Source organism: Papilio machaon, chromosome 10, assembly GCF_912999745.1.
Source record: "Papilio machaon chromosome 10, ilPapMach1.1, whole genome shotgun sequence".
In the NCBI taxonomy this organism is placed as follows: Eukaryota; Metazoa; Arthropoda; class Insecta; order Lepidoptera; family Papilionidae; genus Papilio; species Papilio machaon.
Genome location: NC_059995.1, coordinates 2,630,604 through 2,644,642, shown reverse-complemented (window position 1 = coordinate 2,644,642; position 14,039 = coordinate 2,630,604). Strand labels below are relative to the sequence as shown.

The 14,039-nt window shown below is 33.3% G+C and overlaps 1 protein-coding gene across 1 annotated transcript; it reads left to right on the top strand.

Annotated features, from left to right (window-relative positions):
- Positions 1–12,280: 12,280 nt before the first annotated feature.
- LOC123721317 lies at positions 12,281–14,002 on the top strand (the record flags this gene model as incomplete). Its single annotated transcript, XM_045679777.1, has 1 exon — positions 12,281–14,002. A coding segment is annotated over one exon (1,722 nt), but the record flags the coding sequence as incomplete, so codon positions are not given.
- Positions 14,003–14,039: the final 37 nt, after the last annotated feature.

Below are 14,039 nucleotides of genomic sequence, written 5' to 3'. Positions count from 1 at the left end.
TAATTTCTAGAAATTTCTTAGTAATTTTACGTTTAAAGAATTTTAATATGCATAACCGGGATATTTACATGTTACAACTATTATCAGTTAAATCAAGATACATTTTATTTAAATACGTCGGCAGTGCTCTGTCCAGTTGAGACTACGAGATTTGTATTAGGATTTGTTTTGCATGTTTATACAGAATTACCATATGCGATTTTATCCGCCAGTGTTGGGTGAATCTTAATGAAGAGTCATCGCTTAATATTCTACCGGAAACGTAGGAAATTACATGTGACATCGGCGAGATGGTTAAAGGAATAATGTGGACTTCTTGATATGGATACATATTTAAAATCATAAAAAATTAGATTTAAAGTTTTTAATAAATTATTTCTATTCTATTTAGCAATTAGCATTAAAAATAATGAGACAATAAAAATATAGTAAAAAATTGGTATATAAAAATTACCTACGTTTATTTTACCACTAGCAGTCACTCGCGGCATCGTCCGCGCTCATTAAAAAACTTAACAAATAACTTAATATATAGCCTATGACAGATGGGTATAGTGTAGCTTCCCAATTATGAAAGATTTTTTTCTAAATCGGTTCAGTAGTTTCAGAGGTCTATTCAATGCAAAACAAATAGTTGTATCTTTTCTCTCTTTATAATATTAATATTAACATAGATAATAAAAATTAACAACTTGGTAAACTAACTTGGTATAAATTATTATTGCTGGCAGTAAAAACAAAAAAAAAACATTTGGTCATTCGACGAAAAGATTTACTTACATCTCTAAAGGGTTCCCAATAAGTTTTTTTATTTTGTATTTATATTTAAAATGTAAATAGAAACTTAATTACACGTAGTTAAAGAGCATACACCGAGCATAAACCGTGTAATAGTAACATCGCATCAATCAGAGGCGTGTCTTGTAATAGAGGAAATGGCTTTTTATGAGAACGTATTAATATAACAACGATATCTGTCTGTCAGTTTGTTGTCCGATGTAACGAATTGAATATTTATTTTAGTAATATTTTGTTTGAATATGTTTGTTAAAGCAATACTGTTTTGGTCAATAACATTGAAAATAAATGCACGAAACATACTTATCATATTGTTTGCTCATTAGTCGAAATTCGATCATAATTCATTATCATTTTTTTTATTAATAACAGCTTTATTCTTCTTCTTCACACTTACTTTAATTGTGTTACATTTCACGTTTATCCCTTCGCGCTATTTTCTTAAAATTCCGTACAAAGTTTCACTTGTTATTTGTAATATTTTTGAGTAGTAATGAAATTTTATAAGTTCGTTTTGAAATTGATAAAATTTAAAATTATTGAATTCTATTAACTAAACAATATTAGTTTCATTTCTTTTGTTCTCAAGGAACTTTTTTAAGAATTAATTTATTACTAACTATTTAGTTGTCGCCCGCGACTCCGTCCGCGCGGAGTTAAAAAAACTTATTTCGTATCCTACAACTATGTTCTACATCTGTGCCAAATATCAGCGATTTTCGGTAAACGGTTCTAGAGATATGTTTTAACAAACATCCATCCATCCATTCATCTAAACATTCGCATATACTCGTAATATAAGTTAGATGTAAAATGAATCAATCTTCAGAATAATTTGTTTTTATTAAAACTACAAGATTTATTTATTTTTAACCGGTCACAGGACTTGTTTAATAACATCAATGGTCATCGAATATTAAACTTAATAGTTCAACGGTTTATTTATTGATACGTTACAGATTTTTTTTTACAATTTTCTCAACGCAACAAAAACTTTTATTGGATCATTATAAAAAGTTTCTTCGATTTTAATTATCAAACTTATAAATGAAATAAAACCTATACAGGTTTATTTGTGTAATTTAAATATAATTAGTTATACGATAGTAATTATCGTTTTCAAATCCTTTAAAAGATCTAAGAAAAGAAATTAGTGTCTATTAATTTGTACAAAGATAAAAAAAATGTAACAGTTAAATATTCTAGTTTTAAAAAATAACTATATAAAACAACGCAACATCGCATCTGGCCGTTAGCTCGTTTGCAACCTTATGATAAAAAAAAATTAACACATACTTTTGATTACAATGCTGACAACAATAAAATATTGCGTACAGTTTTAATTACTTTATCGTACTTAGGAATAAATGAAAAATAATAACAATGTATGTTAAGTGATAATTAGTTTTTAACGAACTGAAGAAGACCGATGGCTTGTTATTTTTAAGGCTAATCGTCATAATTATAACGGTAAATAACCTAAAGGCTGTGTGCCGTTTTACGTGCTTATAATTTTGATAGATGTTCGTAAAATATCATTTAAATATTATTTTAGAGTGATAAGTGCTTCATAATGTTCCGTAACAAGCTCGCATGTGCATCTTATTACCATTAGTTAACTTGAAAATTTATTACATTTGCCGGCGGCCACCATTTTTTATATTTTGGAGCTATTTTTATTTAATTTATTATACAAAGAAAAATAAGTAGTAATAATAATAATATCAAGCAGCAGTTAAGAAAACTTGCAGCAGGGTTTCAGAGTAACCACTAGTCGCTCAGTTCAACTATATACAGTTTTTTTTAAAATTAAAAACTGTGAAATAGAAAAATCATGTATTTAAAAGAAATAAAGAATTGTTAATTTGTATTAATAGTAACTAGTTGTATTTTCTTTGTGTACATGTTAGTCATGCATACTTATTTGATGGAAATTGAAGGAAATAATAAATCGTATTTCAGATTAAATAAAACCTTATTTCCTTGAATACAATAGTCATATACGCTGTCATATTCTTTTTAATTGTTGAGTCGTTGTTTTAATATTACTTTACTATAATGCCCTAAAGTTATAAAACTTAACACAACACTTCAAAAATATATGAATAACTTGAAGACAATCTACTTTACAAGAAACCATTATCCAGCTAAGTTAGCAGTGTGATACAAGTTAAAGGCTTCGCTGGCAAGTTACTATTGTGTGAAAATTGTAATGACTTCCCGGATGAACCTTTCCGTTGCCAACGAATGCGCAGCTAAGAATTTAAATTTACATATCAAAAGATACTAAATCTATCTTAACTTCACGATTATGTTAACCGTATTCTTAGTGTTAATTTTATCTAGTTTGTTATTTTGATAACATCCAATAAAAGTAGTTATTTAAATAAATACTTCTACTTTATGATTACGTATGTTTATCAAAAGTTTATTAAGAGAAGACTTAATATAATGATAGTAAAAAAACAGCGATAATATTTCCAATGATAAAACAATAAATAATTTTATTTTATAGAAACAAATTTATTTTATGAATAGTTTCATTCGAAATTTATAGCAGCTCGAAATTTTGCACCAGCGTTTGGATATCGGCGGGAAGCATAGTTTTCTATACGCTCAGTGAACCATCTGGTACCTATCTGCATACATATGCTCGTAGCTAAGCTTGAACCACTATAAAGTTACTATATACGATTCAGTATAAGTACGAACCATATTCGCTTCGCTTATTTTGCTTATGAACCGTACTTTCTGGAAAGTTCGATGCGATCAATGTAAAATAAATTCGTATTAAATCAAATTTGTTAACCAGACGAGCACTGGATACCGTTGTAGGCGAAATTTACATTTATAAGATGTCTCTTGGCCCAGTAAAGTCAATCAGATGTTTTACATTTAGAAAGAGGAATCATTGTTTTGATATTGCATCTAAGTTCTGTACAGTTATATTCTAAAAGGATTACTAGTTACGATTTGAATAGACTTGTCATTTAATATTAAATCTTTTGACGAAATTCTGGTACATGTCTTTTTCATATTTCAATTTGTATTACCTGATATCGGTTATCTGCTAACTAGTCAAATCAACTTTGTTAAGCAGAGATAACTATCAAAATCAGTGGGTTTCGTGATATTTTACCCATGTATAATTTTTATATAATAAATTTTGTTAACGATAATGTTAAAAGATATTAAATAAGAAAGATTTAATATGAATACGGAACGTAATTAAACACATCTTCGAGTTATTTCTCAGTACATTTGTTCACAACCAATCTGGTCACATAAACGTTAAACGTTTATGCATAATTATCGTTGACGACAATAAAATAAACATTAAACGAATCGTGAAGTCCTTGTTTAAGTGCGTAAGGAAATGGAACAGTTTATTTTAAGACATGATGACAGATACCCGATAGTTTAACTCTTTGACCATATAGAAACGGACTAAACACAGCCCTTGTACTAAATTAATTCTGCCACGATTCGCGGGGTAAAGATAAAGATAAAAATACCTCATGTGTGTGTGTGTGTGTGTGTGTGTGTGTGTATCATACTGACACTTACATCTTCATGAACGCCTACTGACGCAAATATTCACACACTTTATTAGAATATGACAGAGGGGAAGACCCTTGACAGGTCCTGTCGTTTAAAAGTCAAAAGTTTAACTAAGTTTATTTTCGTACTGTATCATTAATTGTTGCTCGTTTAGTTATAATAACTAATAGAGTATGAATAAATTAACTATAAATCAAAAGTAAATTGTGGACAAGGTTCGTTTTAATTTCTCCGACCGATGCGGAAGCTTATACAAGATAACGTCAACTAGACCATAGCAAGATAATTATGACTATTTTAATATGATTGATGAACTTTATGTTATGATTTAGGCAACTGTAAATAAAGAAGATTTAAAGTAAGCGGCAATAAAGATCGAGAAGAGATTTGAAAATAGACAAGATTAGAATTTTTTTTCAACTACAACACACCCGAAAGATAATTGTCACATAATTAACTAATGTAAAGATATCATTGTATATAAAAGTATTATTTCTTTCAATAATGTTTTGCATCACTTGATCGTGGCAGCAGGAAATTTACATTGTTAGTACACAATCCTGCCTCTTGAGACTGCTGCCGTTCCAGAACCTGATCAGATTTACCTGACTCCAACGTAATGGGATAATAATAAATCAGCTACCATATTTGTTATGTACCCACCACGAAGAGACAAGTTACAGCTACATGTAAATTTTGAATTTGAATCTTCCTTTGTACCGTTAAGGATTAGAACAAGTTGCCAGTGTCATTGTTTACGTCCTATTATTAAGTAGAACCTCTTTGGTTTATAGCTTATACTAGCTGTCGCCCGCAACTCCGTCGGCACGGAATTAATAAAAAACTTAATAAGTAGCCTATGTGTTCTTCCAGACTATGTTCTACATCTGTGCCATATTTACCTTCTAAGATCCATTCATCGAACTTTCCCATTTATAATATTAGTAAGATGTGCTAAGATTTAAAAATCTAAATTCTATGTAAGCACTGATCTGTTATTGTGGACATAAATTTTAACGGAGAAAAAGCTAGTATCATATAATATTTATTGTCACTAGAAAATTTTACTTTTAAATAAACAAGCATTTTGTTTAACAAATGTTTATATCTGGTAACACCATCATAGATAAAGTAAAACATTAAACCCGTAGCTTATCTGACTTGCATTGTCCGGTCGGCAACGGTACGGACGTGCCCTTCGCAAAATGCCAAAGCTACACAAGATAAGGTACTTCAAGTATACAGAACTTTAAACCCAGCTTAAACCGGGATTATGTCTTCAGTAAATGGTTATGACCTATTCCAGTTGGTTCGTCTATTGAACACCTACGGTTTACAACGGTGACCCAAATAGTAATATGCTAGGATGTTAAACATAATTTTAAAACGCATTATTAAACTACGCTATACTGGCTTTTGCCACATATGTAGTTCTTCTAAACTATGATCTACATTTATGGAAAATTTCAGCGAAATCTGATCAGTCATTCTGGAAATACCTTCAACATTCGAATTTATAATATTACTGAGATTGACAATTGAAACTACTTAATACACTGCTTCTACTAAAATTATAGATTATTATGAAAGATCTTCCCCATTATTTCACCACCATCAATAAATTTTCTTTTGGCTACCTTTTAATTAAGGCAAATACGCAAGTTGTCTTCAAACTCGGTCAGAAGTGCCAAGGCTTCATTATGTTAGCACAGTGTCCATTTCGAGGTATTTATTGTGGGTACGAAGTAACGGCTTATGTTAACACAAACGCATGCATTTTGCACTTGCACGCTCCACTTCGTCGTCAGGAATTTCGGTTGAATTCTATAAATAACTACCTTTCGCCTGCGGTTTTGCCTTCACTTATATGCAAATATGTTTAACCAGTAATGTGATTACAATAAGCAAAATAATAAGGAAAATTATTGTTGTAATCAGTTTATTTAATATAAGTAAGAGTTTAAATTAAGAGAAAAAAAACTAAGCAACTGCTTAAGAAAGCATTAGAGGACTCTAAATGGAGAAGTTGGACAAGCAAGTTATTTCAGTGCGGGTTCTGAATATAGTAGTGGTATTTCATCATCATCAACCTGCCCTTATCCCTATGGAGGGTCGGCACAGTATGTACTACTCCTCCATACATCTCTATCAGCCGTCATATCTGAATTTACCCCCTTCTTACGCATATCCTCTTTCACACAATCCATCCATACTTTCTTTGGTCTTCCTCTACCTTTATAGCCATCCACATTCAATCTCATTACTTTTTTGTTTATATGATTATCATCCCTCCGCATAACATGTCCAAACCACGCTAACCTTCTGCTCCTCAATTTCTCGATAACTGGCGCTACTTTCAAACTTCCTCTGATATGCACATTCTTAAAGTGGTAGTGGTATTTCATATTTTAAAATATTACGAATCCACCTAAAATGTTTTATACAATTTTTTTCTGCTAAATGATTAGGTAATAAAATAATAGTTAATCTACCAATTATAATAAATCTTTTCTAGCAATCTTTTATATCTCTATGGTGTCGCGAAAGTCCGACCGTTGTAATTGCTGATGCGATAATTACGATACGCAAAGTGGAAGCATCAACGGCTATTTGCAACTACGCTCATATCTTTGTTACTGTCTATCTGTACCATTAACTCATGCTGCCACATCTTAAAGACTTTGCTGATCTCTATCAATAGTACAACGGTAGCAAAGTTTCTATACTGTAACTTTTTATTCCTATGAACTCACATTTTTTATAATTTACATTTTGTAAAAGTTCCTCCTTACGATTTCATTAAGTGATAAAGAGTAAAACGTCTTATAAGTCAAACGTCTTGTAAGAGGTAAAATGTGCCAGATACTGTACAATGACTTATGCTGTGCATTCATTAACAGTGCTTAAATACAATGCACTTTTTTTACTTGTCTATATATGCTGAATATATTTTACTTCTTTTGATTGACGAAATGTATAAAAGCAATACAATTGATCAAGTGAAGTAAGTGAAAAGATATTAGTGTTATTATTTGAATAGATGGTAACACGTTTGTATAGTTGTTAAAAAATTGTAAAAGAAAACTTGTTTGACTAATTTTTAAAAAACGTACGACGTACGTTCAGAAATTAAAGCCTTCTACTGTGTCTCAATACAATACAATAAAATGATAGTGCTATTTCTATACTAAGTTTACAATAGTGGAAGAAAAGCTATAAACATACGACTGGATAAATCGGCATCTATTATATTAAAGACGTGTTGTTTTCAAATATTTTCGATTATGTTATTCTCAACAAGTTATAAAACATATAACAGTCCCGTTATAGCACTTCGCTGGGCTATAGTGCTTTATTATATAATAGTAAATATACTCGTCTAACAGTTAAACTTGTAATAAAATAAATCGCTAGTTAACGACCTAACTGAAAGCACAAGCGTCGGTTTGTAAAATGCACATAAAATTAGTCTTCAACAACAGGAAATTCGATTAATAATAACAATTATATGGCATTCCAGCGCTAGGTTTAAGATTAAGACGTTTTATACTTCCCTTAAAGTCGCTAAAATTCATTTCATCATTTTAAGCGTTTACATTTATTTAATGTCTGAAATACAATGGTCTTTCGTCTTCTATTATTCTCAAATATTAAATTAACTAAATTGATGCTACAGTTTATCGTGTTCTTTGGCCTCCTACATTTAGAATTTCCACCTTTCTGGATCCCGCATCATCTTGATTCAGTCGTGGTTTAAGTTCCGAAATCATAGTAGTTATTTATTTTAATCTAAGGAACACTTACTCGACACATAACATTGCCTAGATATTTACAGATAATATTTACAAGCGTGACCTTTGCTTGAACCGATTCGATACGAGTTACTGTTGTGTGTAGTGTTGGTATACCGCACCGAGTGGTGGTGGTATAAATCAGATTGTGACGTCACAATAGGGAAGGTGCGAATGTCATGCATGTTCGGCCCATCTCAGTGTTATGTTCGGGCGGTGTAGTGCACGAAGTGAATATCGAAGGCGGAAGCTTGGGTATTGTGAAATGTGTAATCTATGATTTACATTATACATGTAATGGTGTAAAATGTAGAAGTTAATGTAATTTATATAGGGCCATCTGCTCACCATTTAGAAACGATGCGCATAATTTGAGTCCAGGGGCATACCCCTGTGCTCACTTTCCTTCACCCGAAGTTACCCTACCCGTGCCGCAAGTTAACCGGGAGCTAAGATAAAGTTTGAATCGTATAATACCAGTATTTTATTTTCAACTGATACAAATTATTTGGCATGTCATCTGTCATGACTACTGTTCACATTACAAGTAGCATATATTGTTTAGTCGGTTTATAATTATTTTATCATTATAGTACAATCATATGATTACAAACATGTACAGAATACTTTCTCTTCAGTTAGTTTCGCTAAGAAAAAAAGAAACAAAACAGATAAAAAAAAGAAACATTTAATTTCCCTACTAACCTTGTAGGCGTTCCACAACATGTACTCTTAATTAAGCACTTAACTGGTGTAAGAAGTATCTAGTGTAGTGTAATTGAGAAATGTAATTACATTCACATTGGTGTTTATTAAATCTACTATATTAGTATGAGGAGACCTACAAAGTTGTACCAATAGATCCAATAATAAGCGATACAAAAGCTCGACAACATAATGATCGTTTTTCAACCACTTTCATCTCTACAAAAAACTAGTACGATATATTGTTGAATGTACAAAGCGGTTGAAAAAACCTAACTTAATTGTCACGGTTGTCGCCTTCACTTGGACTGCGGTTGTGACAACGTTTAAATTTTACTTTATTTTTCCATCGACTTTCGAATTATAAATAAACAAGATTAAGTTACCAATTAGTTGAGTTTAGTTTTAATGTAATATTAAATACTATTAGAGAAAAAAGTATTAGAAGTACTACTTACATCAGTGGAAAATTCACTCAGATCGTTGAACGAAACTGCAAAAATCTTACCACCAACTTACGTCCAAATATACAAATTTAGGACCCATGATCACGAGTTCTAAAGATTTTTTTCAAACACACGTATGATTTTAAATGAATTTCTAATGTTAAATGGCAACCCTGAGCGGTCAATAAAGCCCGATGGCTCAACATAGATCGACACCTTTGTCATTTTTTGTCAAATCAGTTACGCACTCTTTTTATTATTTTTGTCAGTCGCTTTTCGCTTTCACTGGAATGTGTTACATACAACAAATACTGTTAAAAATCGAAGTCACTTTAAAAGAAAGTGATTTTTAGTAAATACATTATTTAATTGAATTAGAAAGCATTATATATTTTTGAAAAGTAAAATTTAACCAACCATTTATTTTTTATTATTTATTGTCAGGACCGCGCCAAATGGAGGTCCGTGGTCTCTGCCTACACCTCTGGGTTACCGGCGTGAGTTATGTTGTAATTTTTTTAAGAAAGTGTACTTCTAAAATTAGCTATTTTTAATATCCGCATTATTAGTTGCTATTTCTAAACGTTTTGATACATATTTTAAATTTAATTTTAATAAAAAAATATAATATTCAAGAAGCAATCTTGTTTATAAACAAAATAAATTCCGATCTAATGGTCAAGATTGAATCACAGTAAATTAGATTGAACTGATACAAAACTTGTTATCAAACACGCGTCAAGTAACAATGGATAGATGTCATAATCTTATTATAACATTAAGAAATCTCTATTAAATTATAGGTTAAGATTAAAATTATGTTGTAATGGTGTGAGGGCTCATTACTTGAATTAGCTGAATCATCTCTGTAATTTCATTCACGCGGCGACTGCAGTCTTATGCAATATGACCGAAGAGTAATGCGCCCTGTAAGAGCTATATCTGTTCGTAGGGTATTGAACTCATTTGGAACTTGAGGACGCACGCGATTTCGTCAGCGCAAAAAAAAAAAACATTCTCTATATTATTCCTGCGTAGATCAGCTACCTTAATGTTAAATTCCCGTCAAACTGAATAGCCGTTCCAGAGGTTACCCGGAACAAACGACGCCTTTCGGAGAGACAAATAAAAATGAAAAACATCGGTTTTTCGCTACCATCATGTGTGCGAAACATGTTTTTGATGTGAAACATCTATAGGATCACTTGTAAACCGAATCGTTGAGTTGGCGACGCTTGCCGTGGCGACGGGTCGCCAAGCTATACTAAGGTGGTATACATATATACCGAACCCGGCCTGAATCCACCATAATATGATGCTTTCCGTCCTTGTCTCCGGGGACTTTCCACAGGATGAAGGAACCACAAAGGTTCAGCATGTAATCCCGATAATTGAACTGATCGGAACCTCGAACATTTTAAATCGTTGCTTTGCATATATATTAAGCTACTAGAAAAACTTCAATATCGTGTTTTAGAATATTGTTAACGACGAATGAGCGCGACTTCACCATAGCAACGACGTGACAAGAGATAACGAAAATTTGTAGAAAATAAATGTACTTCTTGTGAAGATTTAAGTTTTTATTCATAGAATAAACATTGGTGACCCTGCCGACGTGATGTAAAGGTCCGATTATTTATTAAAATAATCGTCGAAGAATATACATCACGGCAACGAACCGACGCTACCTGGGGACGTTGGAGAACTCCCCCCGAACTCGAGAAGACTCCCGTTGTGGAAGTAGACCGTTTCCCTACGCCAGGCTTCACGTGGATGGACGTCAAGAACAAATCATTAAGAACAGTTATTACGATGAAGGATTGCTGCATTGGACTTTGACAAACGACAAAGGAAGTAACAATTTTAGTTAAAAACGTAAATTCTAATTTGACTTTTTCCAGTTTAATTTGCCTCCATTTGCTTAATTTCGTTTAGAATCGAAATAAAAATTGATTTCGCGCACTTATGTACGCCTATACATCCAAAAAATAAGTATGTGGCGTTCTTATTAAAGAAATCATAGCTACATTATACTTTGTAAATCGCAGTTAGTATATCGGTGTATGCCGACTACTCCAGCTGCCGCCGCTGCACCAGCCTCCAGATCCTGCGTGCTGCTGTCCGTAGTTCTGCCGGTCAGCCGAGTGCGCCGAGCCTCGCTGTCACCGATCACCGCGCCACCGCGGTGTCCGCATCGGGATCAGCTGACTGGCCGTTTTGCTCTTTTAGCAATAGTCTGCGCGGTTTGGCTTTGTTTATTTCGCTTTACTTAGCACGTTATTCGCTCGTACGTATTTTTAATTTATCTTGATTTTAACAATGGCCGAAGACTTAAAGGCACTGGTCCGTGCTCGTAGTACCATAAAATCGAGAATTACTATATTCACCAAACATTTTAATAATGTCAAAACGAATGACTATAAAACTATTACTGAAATACAAATTGATGAACTTCAATTTAAACTAGATCGGTTCCAATCATTAATGTCGCAATTTGATGAAATTCAAGGAAAGATCGTGTTACCGCGAGTAACAACAGGTGCACTTACACATACGAATTGTACTTACCTGGCGGATCTTGAGCGACGTCACGGCGACGTCACGACCCCACCCCGGCGCCGGACCCGTGCCAGCAGACTGCATCTTACAGCCGCGACGGCAATACATGTTAACAATCAAAGTTATACTTACCTGTACCAAACATTTTGTTATAAATAAAAAGTTATACTTACCTGTACCTAACAGATCGAAATGTTGTCTTCTGATTCTGAAGAACAGATAAATGAAAGGGATGTTATGGAAGATAATTTTGGTTCATTAATCTGTCAAGTGAAAAAATAGATTTAAGGGTTTCATAACTTTCATAATAATGGCGAAAATGATTTGGTAGTTAATTCACATTCATCCAAACACTCCAAATCATTTAATATCAAATTGCCAACTATAGATTTGCCTCACTTTGATTGAAATTCATTAAAATGGTTAGAATTTCGCGATACGTTTAATTCATTAGTAAATGAAAATGACCAAATTCCGGAGATTAATAAGTTTCACTATTTACGTTCCTCGCTAAGAGATGGCGCTATTGTCGTCATAAACTCAATTGCTTTTACGGCTGCAAATAATAAATTAGCATGGGGGATGCTTTGTAATAGGTACGATAATACTAGGCTGTTAGTGAACAATCACTTGAAATCATTATTTTCCTTTCAACCTCTTACTAAGGAATCTCACCAATCATTGCGTTATATGATTGATTATTTTACCAAAAATTTACGATCACTTAATGTTTTAAATGAACCGACCGATTCTTGGGATACATTAATTATTTTTATGATGACGACCAAACTAGATGGCGTCACTAGTTGTAAATGGGAGGAATATAGAAGTTCTTTACCGGACTCTCCCTGCCTGGACGATTTTTATATATTTCTTCGTAATCGAGCTGATATTTTAGAAACACTACAATTTAACAAATCTGATAATTTTAAATACGAAAAAGGTTCTCATAGATATGATCCAAAAGTAACAAGATCCTTTGTAATAACCAATAAACGCACAAATAATAAATCTTGTGTTGTTTGCAAAGGGAATCATTTATTACATAATTGCGATCAGTTTAGAAACATGAGAGTGGAAACTCGGTTGAGTGAAGTTGCCAGACTTAATCTTTGCGCCAACTGTCTGCAACCGGGCCATCGTCCCTCTCGATGTTTTCGTCAATGCTGTCGTCTATGTAACATAAAACACAATACGTTGTTGCATATGGAAGAGGTAGGTAATACTAAATTAATTAAAGATAATGTTCTATCTCATTCTCCAGGCAAAGACAATGAACTACCTCACTCACCCGGCAGCGTTCACGGCGACGATAATAATACCGAAGTTTCGTTGTCCGCCGTGATGCCCGGCCCAGTGTTATTATGTACTGCGCAAGTCGACGTTTTAGACCCAATCTCGAATAAATATTTTTCTGTTAAGGCGCTTTTAGATAATGGCAGCCAGTCGTCGTTTATTTCACAAAATCTGCAAAGGAAAATAAATTTATCCATCTCTGAAACCAACTATCCGATTAAAATATCTGGCATTTATAATAATATAAGTACTATTTCTCAGCAATGTACATTACAAATTAAATCTCGTATTAATAATTTCCATGTAAACGTACCTTGTCATATTATACCGCAAATAACTACAAGACTACCATGTGTAGAAATAGATAACTTACCAGCGAACATCGAGCTAGCTGACCCGAGCTTCTTTAGTCCCTCCGACATCGATGTGCTACTGGGAGCGGACGTGTTTTGGGAGATCGTACGCGATCAACAAATAAGACTCGGGCGAAACAAGCCCAACAAGTCTTTACCATCTCCAATAACAACCAAGATGTCTATTAATCGGTACCAGCAGCTGGAGCGCTTGAGACAACATTTCTGGTCAAGGTGGTCCAGAGAATTCTTATCCGAGCTTCAGCAGAGGGTCAAATGGAAACAATACAGTAGAACAGATATAAAGATTGGCGACATGGTGATGGTGAAGGACGAGCAACCACCGATGAAGTGGATACTGGGACGTATTCACGCACTGCACAATGGACCAGACGGAATATGCCGAGTCGGTGATGTAACAACATCCAAGGGCGTCATCAAGAGAGCCCTGAACAGGATCTGCTATCTGCCTACAAAGGATTCCTATTAGCTTCTTGAAACCACAAGTTTCAAGGGGGGGAGTATGT